This window comes from Orycteropus afer, unplaced genomic scaffold (assembly GCF_000298275.1).
Source record: "Orycteropus afer afer isolate SDZICR_OR568_19922 unplaced genomic scaffold, OryAfe1.0 scaffold00662, whole genome shotgun sequence".
Taxonomy (NCBI): domain Eukaryota; kingdom Metazoa; phylum Chordata; class Mammalia; order Tubulidentata; family Orycteropodidae; genus Orycteropus; species Orycteropus afer.
Window position 1 is genome coordinate 678,010 of NW_006922249.1, and position 21,267 is coordinate 699,276.

The 21,267-nt window shown below is 37.9% G+C and overlaps 1 protein-coding gene across 1 annotated transcript in view; it reads left to right on the forward strand.

Annotated features, from left to right (window-relative positions):
- Positions 1-21,267, forward strand: part of STAU2 (staufen double-stranded RNA binding protein 2) — a 395,353-nt gene that overhangs the window by 34,577 nt on the left and 339,509 nt on the right. Inside the window, exon 3 of the mRNA XM_042783101.1 lies at positions 1,557-1,692. Coding sequence (XP_042639035.1) covers positions 1,557-1,692 — 136 coding nt within the window. The remainder of the gene's footprint in view (positions 1-1,556; positions 1,693-21,267) is intronic.

The window sequence follows — 21,267 nt, forward strand, 5'->3', positions numbered from 1 at the left end:
ATTTACAATGAAAATAGATTTTACTTTATGTAAAAGCTTTATATTCCTTTTGTGTATGGAGTATACATACATATGTTTTGCTAAATAACCTGTTTTAGTACTTAAAATAACTTGACATAATGTACACACAAAAAGAGAATAACTTAATGAGCTTCCTAGGTACCTATCACCAGCTTCAGTGATCAACGACACATACCAGCCAGTGTGCTGGGAGGTTGGCAGTTTGACTCCACTGGTGCCATGGAAGAAAGCCCTGGTGACCTACTTCTGTAAGATTACAGCCATTAAAAACTCTATGGAGCACAGTTCTATTCTGATACACATGGGGTTACCATGTGTTGGAATTGAGTCAACAGCAGTATATTTGGTTTTATTTTCTAGTGGTCAGTCTTGATTTTCTTCTTTCCTCCTACCCCCTGCCCTAGATTATTTTGAAACAGATCTCAGATTCACCTACTCCTTACTTATTGACTATCTTGTTATCTGACATTTTGTATTTACAACAATAGTAAAAAATCTATCAGACTATTTTGCACATTAATGATGTACATCTGGTGGAAATGAATGCTGAGGTGCAAGGTGAAAGTAACGCTGGCTGTGATTGTTAAGGTTATGTGTCACCTTGGCTACATCATGATGCTCAGTGGTTTGACAGTTTCGTAATGATGTAATTTGGCAGTCATGTAATGACGTAGTTATCCTTCATTTTATGATCTGATGTGGCCATCCTCCATAACGCTGATTTTAGTATAACGACCTGGTCTTTGGAACCTAACCATGTCCATAAGTGAGGAGTGGGTATATATCATTGTGTCAGTAAATGCTCAATTATGTATCTTTAAAGATGTACATATCTTTTAATATTTACTAGGAATAGATATTTTAATTCAGGAAACATACAAAGAGAGCATCAGTTACATTTATTTTGCCCTGTTGTATGTTATAGGAATATTCTTAAGAATTTTTTTTCATTAGAAAAGATCAGGAATTACTATTTATAGTTGCATTAGTAATTTTTACTGATGCCTCTGTGTTCATTTGTAATGTTTAGTTGCTTACTAGCCAAAACAAAAAAACAAACAAACAAAAAAAAACCCCAAAAAATCCTAGCCAAAGTATAAATAAAAATATTCACAGGTGAATATTCACCCAAATCACAAGAAAAAGTTAAAAAAAAGAGTCACAGGTAATAATGTTTTTACTGGGTAAATACATGCAAGCTTTCTAGGATAAGTAATGTTATAGTTCAATACTTTCTTTAATAATATTCAAAATAAGCACTCTAATGATTTTTTGTTTGCATTGTTTTGAAATAGTATGACTAAAAAGTTGAACTTTTAGTTATTAATGTGTAGACAATGTTGCAAAAACACCAAAGGATTTTATTGGAAACTATTTTCATGTTCATTTAGTTTCTTTGAGTACTCTGTTAGTAAAAAAATCCTGCAGATGGGTCCTCTACCCCTACCTTCTCCATGGTAATGAAATGTCTTGCAAATGTAGCATGCATAATTTGTTGTGGAAATATTTCACTCGTGTGCCTTTTTTTTGAACAGGCAGTATTACTCCAACTGTGGAACTGAATGGGCTTGCTATGAAAAGGGGAGAGCCTGCCATCTACAGGCCATTAGATCCAAAGCCATTTCCAAATTATAGAGCTAATTACAACTTTCGGGGCATGTACAATCAGAGGTTTGTATGTCTCCTTTGGTTTTGTTCTTGTTATTATTTTATACATAGTGTAAAAATTTATGAAACTCAAAGAATATTTTCATTGAAAATAAAATTTTCTTTGGGCATTTTGTATAAAATTTGGATAAATCAGGCTCACAAGAAATGTTTAATACAGTTTCAAAAATCCGTTTTCTGAGACTAGTTTTTATTGAGTCATCTGAGCCCTGTATTTGTTGCAGGACCTATTTTTATAATCACTGCACAGTTTATAGTGCTGCTTTCCCAGTGACTTTCTCATGCATTCACCAAGTGACTGTAGTAGATGCTTAACTCACTGTTTTTCTTGGTTTGTTCTAATGCATTGCAAACATGAGTGTTTGTAATTTATAGGAAATTTGTGGGAGGAAGGAAGAAGTTACTAAGTCTTTATGGACACTGCATGATATTTTGATATACTTCACAGTTTTCCTTTAAAAGTATGATAGAATCTTCAAAATAAAGTCCCCCCCACCAATTGTAAAAGTGGTGTAGCTCATCATAGAGAAGGTAGAAAATGCAGAAAGGTAAAAAGAAAATAGGAATAATTTGTGACCTCATAATTAAATACCATTGGGAACTCTGGTGGTGTAGTGCCTAAGGCATTTGACTGCTAACCAGAAGGTTGGCAATTCAAACCCACCAACCACTCCTTGGAAGGAAGATTGGGCAATTTGCTTCCATAGAGATACTGCCTCAGAAACCCAAGGAAGGGTCACTGTGAGTCAGGAACAACTTGATGGCAATGAGTTTGGTTGAGTTTTTTTGTAATGTTTGATGCATTTTACATTCTTATTTCTTTATATTTGACAGAATTGAAGCTATTCTTTATATGCAATTTTTAAAGTACTTTATTGGGATGTAATACATGTAGGGGAAAACACACAAATCATAAATATACATCTTGATTATTTTATTTATGTATTCATATATGTATTCTTTCTTTGATGAATTTTTGCATATTAATATCTTCCTGTGATCACAACCTAGATCAAGATGTAGGCTTTTTATCACTGCTCTGAGTTTCTGTATGCCTCTTTGCAGTTGATGCACCCTTCCCACAAGCAACCACGATTCTAACTTCTGCAAATCACCATAAATTTTGCCTGTCATTGAACCTCATATAAATAGACCCATGCAGTATTTACTTCTTTGGGTCTGACTTCTTTTACTTTTTGTAGTTTAGCTCTTTGTGTTGTTTTTGTTTTATTGAAATTTATCTATGTTGCCCTTCTCTGGGGTTCATCCTTTTTTATTGTTGAATAGTATTTCATTGTATATGTTTATCCTGTATGTGCATTTTTTGTGCCCTCCTTTAATTTAATATTGGTAATCATTTTTTGTATCTTTAGTCTTCGAAAATATTTTTGATGGCTACATAATGCGTCATATGGCCACGATATACTTTATAATTTTATGCCTTTTGTTGATCATCTAGGTTGTTTCTTTTCTTTCTTTTGTTGGTATTATAAGTAATGCAGCAGTAAACTTTATACATAAATCTAGGTTTATTACATCACTAATTATTTTCTTATGATAGATTACTAGAAGGGGGGAATATTGGAGTAAAAAGAATAACATGTTGCCCAATTCTATTAAATTTTATTCTCATTTTTTACAGTATCTAGGAATGACTGTTTTGCTCTGACAGCACTCAAATATTACAAGTTTAAGAAAGTTTGTTATATTTGATAGTTAAAAGTAGTATGCTGTTTTTATTTCAATTTTGTTGATTACTGGTGAAGCTGAACAGTTTTCAAATGTTTATGAGTTCTTCCTTTTTGATTTGTCTGATTTAAAAAATTGTATTGCTTGACAGTTTTTGAAATGTTTTTGTGTTGAGGATATTAGCATTAAGTCTATACAATTTGTTGTGATTTTCCTCCCTTTAAAAATGTAGCTTTTAATCTTGTGTTTTTTTTTAACATATTACAGTGTTAAGTATTATGTAATGTAATGTTTAGGTTGTTGTTTTTTTTTTTTTTTGGTATGTGTGTGTGTGTGTGATTTCTCCCACTGCTGTTATACGTAAGAAATTCCTTTCTATAATCAGATATTTGCTGATGCTTTGTTATGGTATTGACATTAAAACTCAGATGTGCAGAGAAGATACTTACTTAGTCTCTAAATTTTCTAATACTGTTTGGTATCCCTCTTGGTGGTAAAAAAATTAGTGTTAATCCTACTCATTTAAAACTTAGTCCTATTCAAATTGCAAATAGTTCCTTTAAGTATTTATTGCTCAGAGTCTCTAAGAAAAACATGCGTGATCTTTTAGACTTCTGCCCCCTCTCCCCCATTTTCTCCCCAGGTGGGCCTGGGGAAGTTTACTGTATAGTCCTTGTAGGAAGGGAGTGAGCCCTTATCTCTGTATAGATGTCCTTTGACTACTCTGGTCTCTGTGCTGATGTGCATTGACCACTAGGTAGCTGTGTACCTTTTTTGCCTGCCTTGCTAAAATCTGTATTGGTGATTTGTCCATTTTTTTTTCTTGGATAATGCTTTCAAAAGATATCTGCCATTTTTCCTTTGCTAACTTGGCCTAAATCCTCACTTTTTCTGGTTCCGCTGGTGAGTTGTTTCCTCTCCTGTAGAGTTTCCTGTGGTGCATCCAGTAGCAGGTTTGTTAGCTGTCATCTGGCGTCTCCATTGTGTAGTCACGAGAGAGACATTTCCTTATCATTGCTTTGCTTTCTCTTTTTCTGTATAGCATACCCATTGTCTTTCTTTCAGTTTGAGAGCAACCTGATATAACACTAGTTGTCCATTTAAACACAATAGATATGGTTGGTTATCTGAGTTAGCAACCCAATGTCTGTTTTACACTTGCAAGATTATTTTATTTTTAGTGTACTACAACGAGTAGACTCATAAGGGTATTTTATGTTTAAACATTTTGTTGTGTTTTATATCTGTGGTATTTTATTGAAATTTTTCTAGAGTTTTGACTAGTGAATTTATTACTTTTAAATGAAAGCAGTTTAATGCTAAAGCATTGACAAATCAGACAACAGTCTTTGTCTTGATGGAGCTCATGTTTTAGTGGGAGAGGCAGTCAGTCAATAAAACATAAAGCATGTTAGTTAGTGCCAAAGACTCAGGAGAACTAATAAACCAGGGAAGGAGAATGTGAAGTTGTTGTCCTTTTAGATACAGGGTTAGTCACTTTAGAAGGTGATTTTTGATAAAGAGCTAAAGGAAGAGGGGAAATAAGCAGTGTGACTATCAAGGGAGAGAGTATTCCAGGCAGAAGAGATAGCAACAGCAAAGACCCAGATGTCGGAGTGTGCCTGGCTTGTTGACAACCAAGAGGCCACTGTGGCAGGAAGAGAAGGAGGAGGAGGGTGTTTGGGAGATGAGAGATCAGGGGAAGTAACAGCAGGGTCACGTGGCTTAGTTTGATTTTCTTTCCCTAGATTTTCTTTTAAGGAGCCCTGGTGGCCCAGTAAGGAGCTCTGGTAGCATAGTGCCTGTGGCATCTGACTGCTAACCAGAAGGCTGGCAGGTCAAACCCATGAGCCACTCTGCCAAAGGAAGATGGGGCAATCTACTTCAGTAAAGATTTACCACCTTGGGAAAACCCAGTGGGGGTCGGTATGAGTTGGAATTGACTTAATGGTAGTGGGTTTGTTTTTTTCAGTTTGGGTGGCCCAGTGGTTCAGTGCTCAGCTGTTAAACAAAAGGTCAGCAGTTTGAACTTGCCAGCTGCTCTGTGGGAGAAAGATGTGGCAGTCTGCTTTTGTCAAGATTTATAGCCATGGAAACCCAAAGAGGCAGTTCTGTTCTGTCCTATAAGGTCTGTATGAGTCGGTATTGACTCAATGGCAACAGTATATTTTCTTTGAAGATGTTTTAAATTTTCCTTTGTTGGCAATTTTTAGTTTCAAGATCTGATTCTTTAGTTGTCATAAAGAGTGCAAAAATTTTATTTACGACTTCTTCTAATGGTTGTGCCTTAGACCATTACCACTTAATGGATAAAGTGGACTTTCCCTTCAGATATTTGGAGAATCTTCAGAATTTTCTGCAGATCACAAAAAGGTTAAAAAGAAAAGAGGGAAGAACTATTAAGCTACCAAAGGGCAAACCTAACCATTATTCAGTAGGCTGTTAAAATTCTGGTTTCACACATGACTTTTCAGATGAAGACACCTGAATATATTTCAAGGAATTTGGAGCCACAGATCAGGGGAACTTTTCTTTTCCACTCCAGACACAAAATAATCAGTATCTTCTTAATAAGTTATAGAATTAAAGATTAAAAAGTCTGAGAAACAGATATTATTTAGAGGTTTTTTTTTTTTTTTTTTTTGGTAAAGGTCCTTTCATTTTCTATTTAAGCTATAATAATTAAATATTACCCGTAGGGTTTTTTTTTTAAAGTAATACTGTGTTTTAAATGAAAGTTTATATAGCATAATAGGTTAATTTAACAATTTTTATACAAATTGTTCTGTGACATTGGTTATGTTTTTCGGAGTGTCTCAGCATCCTTATTATTTTCATTCTGCTTTTTCTGTTTCCATTAATCGAGTTTCTCTGCCACTCCTTATCTTACATATTTATATGGGTCTTTGTCTTAGGGTAAATGTTGACCATTTGGTATCATGTAGTTGCTTATTTAAGAGAGCATAGTACTCACAAGTCATGTTGTTTATTTTATAAGCCAATCTATTATTTGGCTGAAAGGAGACCTCTAGGAGTGGCTTCAGGTCTGAGTTCAAAGAGTATTTTAGGGCAGTAGCCTCAGGAGTTCCTCTAGTCTCTATTGGTCCAGTAGGTCTGGCCTTTTTTTAAGGAATTTTTGTTCTACATTTTTCTCCCATTCTGTCCATGATTGCCTGTTGTGTCCCTTATCAGAATGGTCAGTATTGGTAGCTGGGCACCATTTCTAGTTCTTCTGATCTCGGAGTACATGAGGCCATGGTTCCTGTGAGCTATTAGTCTTGTGGACTAGTTTCTACTTTCAGTCTTTTGCTTTTTTCATTCTCTTTTGCACCATATGAATTGAGACCAATAGTTGTATCTTAGATGGCTGCTTGCAAACTTTTGAGACCTCAAATGCTAGAATATAAAAGTTTCTTTTATGACCTGTGTTATGCCAGTTGACCAAATTGTCCCAAGAGACTATGGGCCTAAGACTTTTAACCCAGTAAACGAATCCTGCATGATACTTGACTATGTCTAGGAAATCTCTTGTTAACTATGCTCCTATATATGCTTTAGTATATATGTGAATATGTATGCAGCACACACAAACATGTATATACATATGCCTAAGGCATTTGACTGCTAACCAGAATTCTAGTGGTTCAAATCCACAGCCACTGCTTGGAAAGAAGACTGGGCAGTCTACTTCTGCAGAGATACTATCTTGGAAACCCAAGAGGGGTCGCTATGAACTGGATTTGACTTGACAGCAGTGAGTTTCGTTTTTGGGTTTTGGTTCTGGTGGTGTAGTAGTTAAGACATTTGAGTGCTAACCAGAGGGTTGGAGGTTTAAACTCATTAGCTGCTCTGTGGGAGGAAGATGAGGAAATCTACTTCCATAAAGATGTATAGTCTTGGAAACTCATTAGGGGTTGCTAAGAGTCAGAATTGACTCAATGGCAGTGGGTTTGTTTTTTCTTGGTTTACAGATCCACTCACGCATACACACATGTGCCTATACTCACATAGGCCTTCCTATACACATATATGCATACATATCTACTTACCTATGTAACCACACATATATTTTTTTTAATTTGGTTTTTGGTTGTCATAGTTACTACAACATTGTATATATTACATTATTTGTTGAAATCAGCTGTTATTCATGTGTACTTCTTGGTTTCTTCATTTATCTTTGTCAGATTGTGTAGACTTCACCTATATTGAGCATTGCCTTTTCCATCACTGAAAGTGACAAATGTCTACTATCTAGAAAGTGGTACTTCCTCCTCTTGTCTCCCATCCCTGGTAACCATCTAAGAATGTTGCTTTCTGTGTGTATACCTATTCTTTTTGTTAATAAAAGTGAGACCATACAATATTTGTCCTTTTATGATTGATTTATTTCACTTACATAATGTCCTCTAGATTCATCCATATTACAAGATGTTTTGCAGACTCTTCCTTATTCTTTATAGCTGCATAGTATTCCATTGTTGGTGTGTACCACAATTTGTTTATCCATTCATCCATTATAGGCCTTTAGATTATTTCCATCTTTTTTCTGTTGTGAGTAATGCTGCAGTGAACATAGGTATGCATATGTCTATTCATATCACTATTCTAATATCTCTAGGATGTATACCTAGGAGTGGGATTGCTGGATTATAAGGTATTTGTGTTTCTGCTTTTTTGAAAAAGCACCATAGTGCTTTCCATAGTGGTTCTACTATTTTACAATCCCACCAGCAGTTATAAGAGGTACGCTGTCTCCACAACCTCACCAGCATTTTTTTTTTTTGATTAGTGCCATTTTGTAGGGATGATATGGTATCTCATTGTAGTTATGCACCATCCATAGTGTTTTTGTTTGTTTTTATTTTTTACTGTGATTTGAAGGAAAGTTTATAGAGCAAATTCATTTTCCATATAGCAGTTTATACACATTTTGTTACATGCCATTGACTGCAGTCCCCACAATGTAAAAGTTCTCTTCTCACATGGAGAGGTGAAGTACATTGGAGGTATAGACAGCAAAGATGAACCCTTTTGCACATACAGTACTGCGTTGTCAGTGAAGGCCAACATGGGTATACAGGTGGACAGATGGGTGGACAGGCTGAACTATTAGGTATGTCTGTGAAGTGGGGAGTGTACCCAAGACCATGTATAGGGTTGGTAGTCAGTGGTCCTATAAGTGTATTTGTATGATTGGTAAGAATTCCCAGGGGTATAGTGGAGCTGACAAGGAACAAGATTGTAGTCACTTCTTGGTCACAGTTAGCTACCCAGAAGGACTGGTAGTTGAACTGGTGGGCTTGGGACCATAGTCTCAGGGGACATTAAGCTCAATTGGCATAACATACTACATAAAACATTGTTCCACATCCTACTTTGTCGAGTAGCGACTGGGATCTTAAAAGCTTGCAAGCAGCCATCTAGATTGATGGGTCTCTCCTCGTCCAGAGCAAAGAAAAATGAAGAAAATCAAAGATTCATGGAAACAGTTAGTCCTAGCCACTGGTACACCATGCGATTCACAGCCTGTATGACTATGAGACCAGAAGAACTAGATGGTGCCCAGCTACCACTGTCAGCCACTTGGATGGGGATCTGTTAGGAGATCCTGGATAGAGAGGGAGAACAGTGTGGAACAAAACTCAAAATCATTTGGGGGGGAAAAAAAGGGGAACTAGGTTTACTGGTCTGATAGAGCCTGGTGGAACCACTGAGACTATGGCCCCTAGCTGCCCTTCAGGTCTGGAATTGAACCCACACCTGTGGCTTCCAGCCAAACAAAAGACAGGAATAATAGTTGAACATTTACCTGAGGTAGATACACTCCTTGGAGAGAACAATCATGGGAGAAAGAAGGGCTGTTTATGCACAGGGATACAATTCAGGGGGCAGGAGTGCATGGAGGGATGGACACAGGGAAGAGGTAACTATGGGGAGGAAGTGGGAGGGGAGCTGTTGCATTGGGGTAAATTGTAGTCAATGTCATGAGACAAAGTGTATGTGAACTACTGTATGGAAAGTGAATCTGATCTGTAAATTTTCTTTTTTTTTTTGTTCCCGCCTCTCCCCTCTCTGATCTGTAAATTTTCATCCAAATCACACACACACACACGTTCTCACTTTCTCCCTATAGTTACCTCTGCCCTGTGTCCTGCTTTCCTATGCATTCTTGCCCCCTGACATAACTCTCTGTGCAAATCCTGCCCTTCTGTTCTCTCATGATTGATGATTCCAAGGAGTGTATCAACTTGGTATAAATGTTCTGTTGTTTGCTGGAAGCCACAGGAGTGGTTCCATTTCAGCCCTGAAGGGTGACTAGGGAGGATAGTCTTGGTTTCATCGTGCTCTATCAGACTAGTAAGCTTGGTCTTTTTATGATTCTGAATTTTGTTCCACATTGTTTTCCTTCTCTATCCAGGATTTCCTGCACCGATCCCTTTCTGAGTGGTTGACAGTGGTAGCAGGGCTCCATCTAGTTCTTCTGGTCTCATGGTCATATAGGCTGAGGTGTGCATGGTCCACTAGTCCCTTGGACTAATTGTTTCCATGCTTCTTTGGTTTTCTTCATTTTTCTTTGCTCTGGATGAGGAAAGACTAATTGTTGCATCTAGATGGCCACTTGCAAGTTTTTAAGATACCAGTCACTACTAACTGAGGTAGTATGTGGAACAATGTTTACATGTATTGTATTATGGCAGTGGAGCTTAATGTTCCTCGTGACCATGGTCCTGAGCCCACAGGTCCAAAAATTCCCTCCATCAGGGTGGTTGGTTGACTGTGCCTAAGAAGTTATTAACTCTTTGCTCCCTGTTAATTCTATTTATGTGGGCATTCTTATAGCACATACAAATACATATGTAGAAATATCTGTCAACTTTATATATGGTCATGGCTATATTCCCTTTTGCCTAGATGGTCATTCAGCCTGTCCACCCATCTATTTACCCATAAATAAATGGTTGTTATCACTGGTAACATAGTATTGTATATGTGGAAGTATTATCTTTGTTTTCTGTATCTCTTGGGCACCTCTCTATGTCTTCCTTTTCCGTAGTGTTAATGTATTGGTCACTCACTTTGGTATATTGCCTTTCCCTTCACCCAAATCAATACTTGTCTCTTAATCTGTCTAGCAGTTTTCCCTCCCTTTCCCTCCCATCCTTGGTAACCAAGAAAAAAAGTTTCCTTCCTTGACTTTTTACAGTTAGTGGACTAATTTGTCCTTCTGTGATTGACTTACTTCACTCAGCATAATGTCCTCCAAGTTCATCCGTGTTATGTGGTGTTTTGCAGATTCTGCATTATTTTTCAGTGTTGCTTAATATTCCATTGTGTGTATATATTATAGTTTGATTATCTTTTCTTCTTTTGATGGGCACATAGGTTGTTTCCATCCTTTTGCTATTGTGAATAGTGGTGCGATGAACATGGGTGTACATACATCATTTTGTGTCCTGGCTCTCACTTCTTTAGGATATATACCTAGTAATGGGATTACTGGATCAGACGCTATTTCTGTATCCAAGTTTTTAAGGAATTGCCATACCAGTTTCCACAGTGGTTGTATCATTGTACAGTCCTACCAGCAGTGTATGGGAGTCCCAAACTCTCCACATCCTTGCCAGCATTTGTTATTTTCTATCTTGTTGAACTTTGCTATTAGTGCTGGGGTGAGATGGTATCTCCTTGTTATTTTGATCTGCATCTCTCTTATGGCTAATGATCATGAACACTTCTTCATGTGTTTGTTGGCCACCCTGAATATCTTCTTTGGTGAAAAGTCTGTTCGTGTCCACTTTCTAATTGCATTATTTGTCTTTTTGATGTTGAGGTGTTGGAATTTTCTATAAATTTTAGACATAAATCTCTTGTGTGGTATGTTGTCACTGAATATTTTTTTCCCAGTCTGTAGGTTCTCTTTTTACTTTTTTGGAGAAGTCTTTGTTGTTGTTGTTAGGTGCCGTCGAGTCGTCTCCAACTCACAGCGACCCCATGCACAGCAGAACGAAACACTGCCTGATCCTGCATCAGCTCCACGATCCCTGCTGTACTTGAGCCCATTGTTGCAGTCACTGTGTCAATCCATCTCGTTGAAGGCCTCCCCCTCTTTCGTTGACCCTCCACCTTACCAAGCATGACATCCTTCTCCGGGGAATGGTCCCTTCTGACAACATGACCAAAATAGGTGAGACAAAGTCTGGCCATTCTCGCTTCCAAGGAGCATTTCGGGTGCACTTCTTCCAGGACAGATCTGTTAGTTCTTTTAGCAGTCCATGGTACTTTCAGCATTCTTCGCCAGCACTACAACTCAAAAGCATCAACTCTTCTTCAGTCTTCCTTATTCATTGTCCAGCTCTCACATGCATATGAGGTGATTGGAAATATCATGGCTTGTGTCAGTCCCCAAGGAGACATCCTTGCTCCTCAGCACTTGAAACAGTTCCTCGAGGTTGACTTTCCCAGTGCTGCACATCATCTAATGTCCTGACTGCTGCTTCCATTGGCATCAATTGTAGAACCAAGCAATGTGGATTATTGGACAACCTCAATCTTTTCTCCATTTATCATGATGCTGCTTATTGGTCCAGTTGTGAGGATTTTTGTTTTCTTTATATTGAGATGTAATCCATACTGCATACTGTATTCTTCAACCTTCATCAGTAAGTGCCTCAAGTCATCCTCACTTTCAGCAAGCAAAGTTATATCGTCTGCGTATCTCAGGTTGTTAATGATTCTTCCTCCAATCCTGATGCCACGTTTTTCTTCATATAGTCCAGCTTCTTGGATTATTTGCTCAGCATATAGATTGAACAAGGATGAGGAAAGGATACAACCCTGACGCACTCCCTTCCTGACTTTAAACCATGTAGTGTCCCCTTGTTCCATTCGAACGACAACCTCCTGGTCAAGGTACAGGTTCCTCATGAGTGTTCTGGAATTCTCATTCTCAATGTTATCTGTAATTTGTCATGATCCACACAATCAAATGCCTTTGCATAGTCAATAAAACACAAGTAAACATCTTTCTGGTATTCTTTGCCTTGAGCCAAGATCCATCTGACAGCAGCTATTATATCCCTTGTTCCACGTCCTCTTCTGAATCCAGCTTGTACCTCTGGAAGTTCTCTGTCAATATACTGCTGCAACCGTTTTTTAATTATCTTCAATAAGATCTTACTTGCGTGAAGAAGTAAGTCTTTAGCTGCACATAAAAATGTAATTCTTAGAAGGTCCCAGTTATCTAGTTTATCTTCTGCTGTTTGTGCATTTTGGGTTATGCTTGATAGGCTGTTTTATGCCATAAATGATGGCCCCTAAGTTTGCCCCTATTTTTTCTTTGATGAACTTTATAGTTTTAGGTTTCACATTTAAGTCTTTGATGCATCTGGAGTTAGTTTTTATGTGTGGTGTGAAGTATAGCTCTTGTTTCATTTTTTCTGAAAATGGATTACCATTTTTGTCAGCACTGTTTGTTAAAGAGATGGTCTCTTCCTCATTTAATGGATTTTGGTGCTTTGTCAAAGATGAGCTGACCATAGGTTGATCTTGAACTTTGTCATATGAATTTTTATATTCCTGCTACTTTATAATATCTTTTTTAAAGAGTAGTGCCTCATATGAGAAAGAAAAAAGTTGTAAGTAGATGTATTCATTGTCAGACATCTTGGGTTAACAAAGGAAGACAAATATTTCAGTATCCAGGTCACATTCACAGTGTGCTCATGAGGTAGGCGCAAAAGCAGTTCTCCTAGGCTTTTGAATGAGTTCAAGTGGAAAAATCTGAGAGTGAACAACAGATAAAACACTATGAATGATCTTCAGGCATGGTTGGAGGTAGGAGTTTAGTGCGGTTCTTCCTCATTTTCCATTTCTTTCTCTTTGCTGTACCTCATTTGTTTCCTAGTCCTTAGACTTGTAGTAGTAGAGATGGAGCAAGGTTTTTTTTTTTTTTTTTTTTTTTTTTTTTTTTTCCTATTTCTTGGAACAGCCCCAAGAAAGACTCTGAGTAGACCCATCCAACACAGTATTAGACATTCAGACTTGGTTAGGGGTACGAGGATACTTTTAATTGGCCAAGCTCAAGTTTTTTTTTTTTTTTTTAATTTAAAACAACACTGTTGTTATTGTTAGGTGCTGTCAAATCATTTCTGACTCAGTGACCGTATGTACAGCAGAATGAAACACTGCCCAGTCCCACACCAGCACCACAATCCTTGCTATGCTTGAGCCCATGTCCACAGCCACTGTATCAATCCATCTTGTTGAGGGCCTTCCCCTCTTTCATCGACCCTGCAACTAACCAAGCATGGCATCAATAGACCTTTATTATCCCATGGCTTCTGTGATTTGGGAATTCAGAAGCAGCTTCGGTGGGTGGTTCTCATGGAAGGTCTCTCATAAAGTTGTAGTCAAGATGTAGTCCAAGGTTACAATCATCTGAAGGCTATTCTGGGGCTGGAAGATCCATAGTCAAGATGGCTCACTCAAAAGGCTAGCAAATGGGTACAAGCTGTTGGCAGAAAGCCTCAGTTCCTTTTCACATGGATTTCTCCATAGGGCTGTTTGAATGTCCTCCCAACGTGATGGCTGACTTCTACCAGAGCAGGTAATCTACCAAGCTCAAGTTATGTATCCACCCTGAATAAGGGTTTAGCACCACCAAAACTTGAGCAAAATTATTTTATAGAGTAGTTATAGAATGACTCCGTAAAGATTCTCAGAGAAAATAATTTCCCCTACAGTTAGAACATTTAGTTCTAATCCTACTTCTGATGCTTTTTGGTAGTGATCTTGGGCAGGACAGTGGACTTCCCTTTTGTTACCTCATTTGCCAAATAGACATGATAACGCCAAATATGTAAAAGGATTTTGGTGAGGTCTTATTCATAGGAAGAGGTACAGAGCTTCCAGAATGGACATGTAAAGCATATCTTGCAGAAAATTTGTCATTGTTTAGGATACAAGCTCAGTTCCAGGAAATATATAAATTTATACTTCCTTTCCAAAAGGATTTGGCTGTGTTAGTGTACTATCCCCAGTTTGGAATAGGTTTATGGCATTGTTTTACCTCAAACACTCCCATCCTTAGAAATGGTTAGTAAATTTTGTGTATGGATAATTAATATTTGATTGCCTTTGGCTAATGTATCCTATTCCTGATCCAGTCACTAAGTTAGTAGATTTGCTTTCTCTAACATGTGTGCTACAGGTTATAGCAAGTTAGACAATAAGAATAGGATTTGGGTTATTTTGCCTAAAAAAAGTTCTTGTTTTATGGAGTCTTCTTGGTCTCTCCTGTAGCCCTGGGAAATAACCTTATGGATAGCTATGGAATTTATTCAGTGAAAATTTGATAGGGTGAAACAGTTTTTTTTTTTTTTTGAAACATCCACACTGACAATTATATTAATTATCATAAAATTAGAAATAACTGGCATTTTAGTTTATGAAAATAGCTTGTGTTACTGTATTTTAGCACTTGTTATATGGCGTGATGCTGCTAATTCTTATGATGTTGGCTTTTTATTTATTTTGAGGTTGCTCAAGCTGTCAGTATAAGCACCCTCACTAGTTTGTAATATCCTTTTAAAAAACGTATTGGAAAATAAAACAATTGAAAAACATTGACAGTGTTTGTACCAGCCATGGCATGAATGGGAGCTCTGGTGACATAGTGCCTAAGGCATTTGACTGGTAACCAGAAACCTGGCGGTTCAAACCCACCAGCCACTCCTGGGAAGGAAGATGGGGCAATCTCCTTCCGTAGAGATACTGCCTCGGCAACCTAAGGAGGGGTTGCTACGAGTGGAATTGACTCCACAAAAGCGAGTTTGGGTTGGGTTTCTTTTTTGGAATGAACAGGAATAAGTCTGCTATTACTACTTTCTGCCACCAGATGGTGCTTGTGTATCGATAAAAGAGCATGTAGCGCTGGTATGGTCATTTCCAAGGCATGTGATTAAATGATAAATCAGAGTTCAAACCCTATTAAATTACCAGTATTTGAATTTTTTGACCTATAAAAATGTTAGTTTCACCATGGTTCAACCTATTAGGAAAAGATCAGTAAAGTACATGACTTTAAAGCCTCTTGGATAAATGAAACAAGCATGAAGTAAAAAGCAAGAATTCCTTCAGAAAATGCATTTATTGTTTTAGTCGCTGTTGAGTTGATTCTGACTCATGAAGACCCTGTGTGTGCAGAGTAGAGCAGCTGCATGAGGTTTTCTTTTTAAATTTGTTTTGTTGTTATTGTTGAGACTATGCATTGCAAAACACACCAATACAGCCATTTCTACATGTGACATAGATTACATTCTTTGAGCTATACAACCATTCTTAGTCTCCTTTTCTGAGTTGTTCCTCCCCCAGAAGGTTTCTGTCTCAGTTGTCTAGTGCTGCCATAACAGAAATGCCACCAGTGGATGGCATTGACAAATTTATTTTGAGAAATTTATTTTCTCTCGTTTTAGGAGGCTAGCAGGCTGACTTCAGGGCACCGGCTCCAGGGGAAGACTTTCTCTCTTTCAGCTCTGGCTGAAGGTCCTTGTTTTGTGTCCTGGTTCATTTGAGGTCTCCATGTGCTTTGCTTCTATTTTCTCCAGTTTCTGCTTGCTTCATCTGCTCCTTCCATAGTTCATAAGAGGTTGACTGAAGATACACTTTGCACTAATCTTGCCTCATTACCATGAAAAGGATAATCCATTCCCAAATGGGATTAAAGCCATAGGCATGGAGGCTAGGATTTACAACACAAATTTTTTGGGTATGCAATTCAATCCATAACAAAGTATATGGGCATTATTGCACATTTTCTCTATTCTATTGATTTTAGATTGTGCTGTCACATTTGAACCTGTAAGTTTGTGTTGCTTTAAGAAACAAATGCTGAATAATACCTTTAAGCTTTATCCATACTGTAGCATATATTAAGACTTCATTTCTCCTACCGACTGAGTAGTAGTCTGTTGTAGGAATATATCCCATTGTGTTAATCCATTTATCTGTTGATGGGCATTTAGGTTGTTTCCACCTTCAGGCTATTGTGAACAGTACTGTAGTGAACACTGGGGTACAAATGTCTGTCTGGGCCTCTGCTTTCAAACCTTTGGGGGTATATACCTAGGAGTGGAATTGCTGGGTCACATGGTAGTTCTTCTTTTAGTTTCTGAGGAACTGCCGCACTGTTCTCCACAACAGCTGTGCCATTTTATATTCCCACCAGCAACGAAGGAGGAATCCTCCACATGCTCCCCGGCATTTGTTACTTTCTTTGTTTTAGTATTAGCCATTCTAGTGTGTGGGGGTAATGGTGGTAATGGTGTCTCAGTGTGGTTCTGATTTGGCTCTCTGATGGCTAATGAGGCTGAGCATCTTCTCATGTGTTTGGCGGCCATTTGAATGTCCTCTGGTCAAACGTCTGTTCAGAGCCTTTGCCTATTTTATGATCAGGTTATTTGCCTTTTTAGTGTTAAGTTGTCAGAGTTTTATATGTATTTTGGTTTTTATATTCTTCTCAGATATATGGTTTCCGAAGATATTTTCCCAGTTGGTAGCCTATCTTTTCACTTTTTTGGTAAAGTCTTTTGATGAACAAAAGCTTTTAATTTTTATGACGTCCCATTTACTTCTTTTGTCTTTTGCGGTTTAGCTTTTCTTCATATATTAGAGAAGGCATTGTTGAAAGCCCAACCTGACAGTGTTGCCCTTGCTCGTTCTTCTAAGAATTTTAGTTCGCACATTTAGGTCCTTAATCTGTTTTGAATTTGCCTTTATGTATAGTGTGAGGCATGGATCATGTTTCATTTTTCTGCATGTGGAAAACCAATTTTAGTAACACTTTTTATTGAAGAGATTCTTCTTTTCCCCATTGAATGGATTTACTAGCAGCACCTTTGTCAAAAAACGTTGACCATAGGTGTGTAGGTTTATTTCTGGACTCTCAATTCTGTTCCATTGGTCTTAGGGCCTCTTGTTCTACCAGTACCAGGCTGTTTGGATTACTGTAGCTGTATAGTATGTTTTTGAATCAGAAGTGTGAGGCCTCCTACTGTGTTCTTCTCTTTCAGCATTATTCTAGCTATTTGAAGCCTCTTGCCTTTCCATATAAAGTTGAAGATTGGTTTTTCTGCACTTCAGCTTTTTATACATATACAGCTTGTTGACAGCAGTTACAATAATAGGCTGTCCAGTCTTATCCTTAGTGTGATTTTTGCATCCCCATTAACCCCCATCCCCCTCCTCTACCCCATAAGGTTTTCAAGTCTGTGACCTTTTGGAAGCAGATCACCAGACCTGTCTTCCAAGGTGTGTTAGGTGGGCTTGAAACACTGCCTCTTGGCAAGTAGTTAAGTGCTTAATCATTTGCTCTGTGTGTGTGTGTGTGTGTGTGTGTGTGGCTTTGCTTTGCCTTTTGCATACTGCATCCCTTGGTTTGGGAGTATATGCTTTTCTCTTTTGTTTCGTGCTTTGCACATGGAATAATATGTCAAAACTTTTTTTTTTTTTAATTGAGACTTCTTGATCAGGATAGTACTTTATAAAATATATGTAGAACTGAAAGGTAGGCTGTAAGATAAAATTTTGTAAGTTTTCACATAGGCTTGTATTGTTAAATTAGAGATATTTGTCATTTTGTGGAATTAAATTGAAACCCATAATAAAGATATATTAAAAATATTTTGGCCTTTAAAAACTCATAAGCCAGAGAAGAGAATCTGAGTAAGTTCCCAAACCAAGGATGAAGGAGAGTGAACTAGAACATGAAACCAGAGAGAGAGCTAGGGACATGATTTGATGTTAAATTAGATGATGATTTTGGGTCAGAAGTGTACTTGTCTCAAGCTGGCTGTGTTTAAAATTAAAAATAAATAGAAACTAGTGACCATTGTAACTCTTTAAAGTTTAGTAAGACCAGGTGTCACACTTTTCTGTTTTCTGAGATAGAAAGTCATTACTTTTTTTCTCTGAAGTGAGTTACAAGGAGGACCTCTAAATATCTAGTTCCCCAAGTATTAGGTAAAAATAAAATAATTTAAAATTACATTTTGGAAGCTTGTGCTTCTGGTCATGATGAACATCTTAACATCATGAGTTACCTCCCTTATTCCATGTCCTCTTTTGAATTCAGCTTGAGTTTTTGGCAGTTTCCTGCTGATATACTGCTACAACTGTTTTTGGGTTATCTTCAGGAAAACTTTGAGTATGATGTTCTTGTTAGGTACCGTGGAGTAGGTTCCAACCAATAGCGACCCTACCTACAACAGAACGCAACACGGCCTGGTGCTGTGATTCTCACATTCATTGCCATGCTTGAGCCCGCATTGCCGCCACTGTGTCAGACCTTCTTCTTCAGGGTCTTCCCCTTTTGTTTGATGATCCTCTGCTTTGCCAAGCATGGTAATCCTTCTCCATGGACTCGTCCCTTCTGACAGCATGACCAAAGCAGGAGAGACGATATCTGCACATTCTTGCTTTGAAGGAGGATTTCACCGTAATTCTTTCAAGACATTTGTTCATTTTTCCAGAAGTCCATGGTGTATTCAGTGTTCTTCACCAGCATCACAATTCAGATTCATCAATTCTTCTGTAGTCTTTCTTATTCATTGTCAGCTTTCACACGTGTATGAGAGTATTGAAAATAACATGATTTGGGTCAGGTATGGCTTGGGTCATGTGTACCTTAGTCCTCAGGGTGACATTTTTGCTTTTTAACACCTTTGCAGCAGATTTGCCCCTTGCAATACATCCTTTGGTTTCTTGCTGCGTCCATGGGATTTTACTTGTAAATCCAAGTAAAATGAAGTCCTTGACAACATCAGTCCTTTCTCCATTTATCATGATGTTGTTTATTGGTCCAGTCATGAGGATTTTTGTTTTCTTTATGTTGAGGTCTAATCCATACTGAAGGCTGTATGTAATCTTTGATCTTCGTCAGTCAGTGCTTCAAGTCCTCTTCACTTTCAGCAAGGAAGAGTGTGTCATCTGCATGTTGCAGGTTGTTAATGAGTCTTTCTCCAGTCCTTGTTGATGCCACATTCTTCATATAGTCTAGCTTCTTCAGTTACATGATCAGCATACAGATTGAATAAGTACGATGAAAGGATATAACCCTCATGGACACCTTTCCTGACTTTAAACTATGCAATATCATTTTGTTTTCTTTGATTGACTGCCTTTTGGTCTATGTACAGATTTCTCATGATCACAATTAAAGTATTCTGGCATTCCCATTCTTTACAATGTTATCCATAATAAGTTATGATCCACATAGTTGAATGCCTTTGCATACTTAATAAAACACAGGTAAACATATTTCTGATATTCTTTGCTTTCAGTCCAGATCCATCTGACATCAGCAGTGATATCCCTCATTTCATTTCCTTTTCTGAATCTGGCTTGAATTTCTGGCAGTACCCTGTCAGTATACTGCTGCAAGCATTTTTGAATTATCATCAGCAAAATTTTATTTGAATGTAGTATTTATGATATTTTTCAATAATTTCTACTTTCTGTTGGATCACCGTTCTTTCAAATGGGCACAGATATAAGTCTCTTACAGTAGTTGGCCAGCTAGCTTCCTCTTAATTTCTTGGTATAAATGAGTGTATGCCTCTAGTGCTGCATCAGTTTGTTGAAACATCTCACTGGGTATTCTGTCAATTCTTGGGTCCGTGTATTTCACCACTACCTTCAGTGCAGCTTGGACATCTTCCTTCAATGCCATCATTTCTTGATTATACATTATCTCCTGAATGGTTGAACATCAACCAATTCGTTGTGGTACAGTGACTCTGTGTATTCCTTCCATCTTCTTTTGATGCTTCCTGCATCAGTATTTTGCCCATAGAATTCTTCAGTATTGCAGCTTGAAGCTTTGAATTCTTCAGTTTTTTCAGCTTGAGAAATGCCTGGTATATTCTTTCCCATTTGCACATTTCATTATAATACTTTGTCTTCTAGAGCTACCCTTTGAAATCTGTTCAGCTCTTTTATTTCATCATTTCTTACATTTGCTTTAGCTACTCTCCACTTAAGAGGAAGTTTCAGTCTCTTGACATCTGTTTTGATTTTTTCTTTATGTCCTGTTTTCTTAATGACTTTTTGCTTTCTTCATGTTTGATGTCTTTGGTGTTCTCCCACAAGTAATCTGATCTTTGGCCTTTAGTGTTTAATGTGTCAGATAGATTCTTCAGATGGTCTCTAAATTCAGCTGGAATATCCTCAAGGTAGTAGTTTGGCCGTCATGGACTTGTTCTGACAGATGTTATTGAACTTCTTTATTGCCTCCTTCCACAGATGTATTCGATTTGATTCCTGTGTATTCTATCTCCTGAGGTATAGTTGCTGTATATGTAGTTGAAAAGAGATATCTGGGAGTTCCGGCAAGATGGCGGCTTAGGCAGAAAGACTGCACAGACCCTCTTCAACAAAGAAAAGGGAAACGAATTAACACAGATACAGAAGATAATCTTGGACCCCTGAGCCTTGAAGGGAAGGATATAGAAGTGGACTAAACCCCAACTAGCAAAAGAATTTGCATGAAAATACCAAAAAAGGAGACATACGGAACTGCAGTCTGGCAGTGATCCTGATGGCACAGACAGCTTGGAGATTCCCGAGTGGTGGTAGGACCTAAGAATTAACCTAAAAATCACCTTGCTAGCCAGGGACTGCACGGAGGACTGTGCATGGTGGTTGGGAAACAAACAGAGAAGGTGAAGAGAAAGGTGAGCTGAACTGTGGACTTTTGCCAGTCCGGAGGGCGCCGCCAGTTTGAAGGTTTAAAAAGCAGTTTGACTATTTTGGATATTTAAAGAGACAGCACTCTCGCAGATTCCTGGGGCTTAAGAACACGTTCTGCTTTCCAGCAACCCCAAGGACACT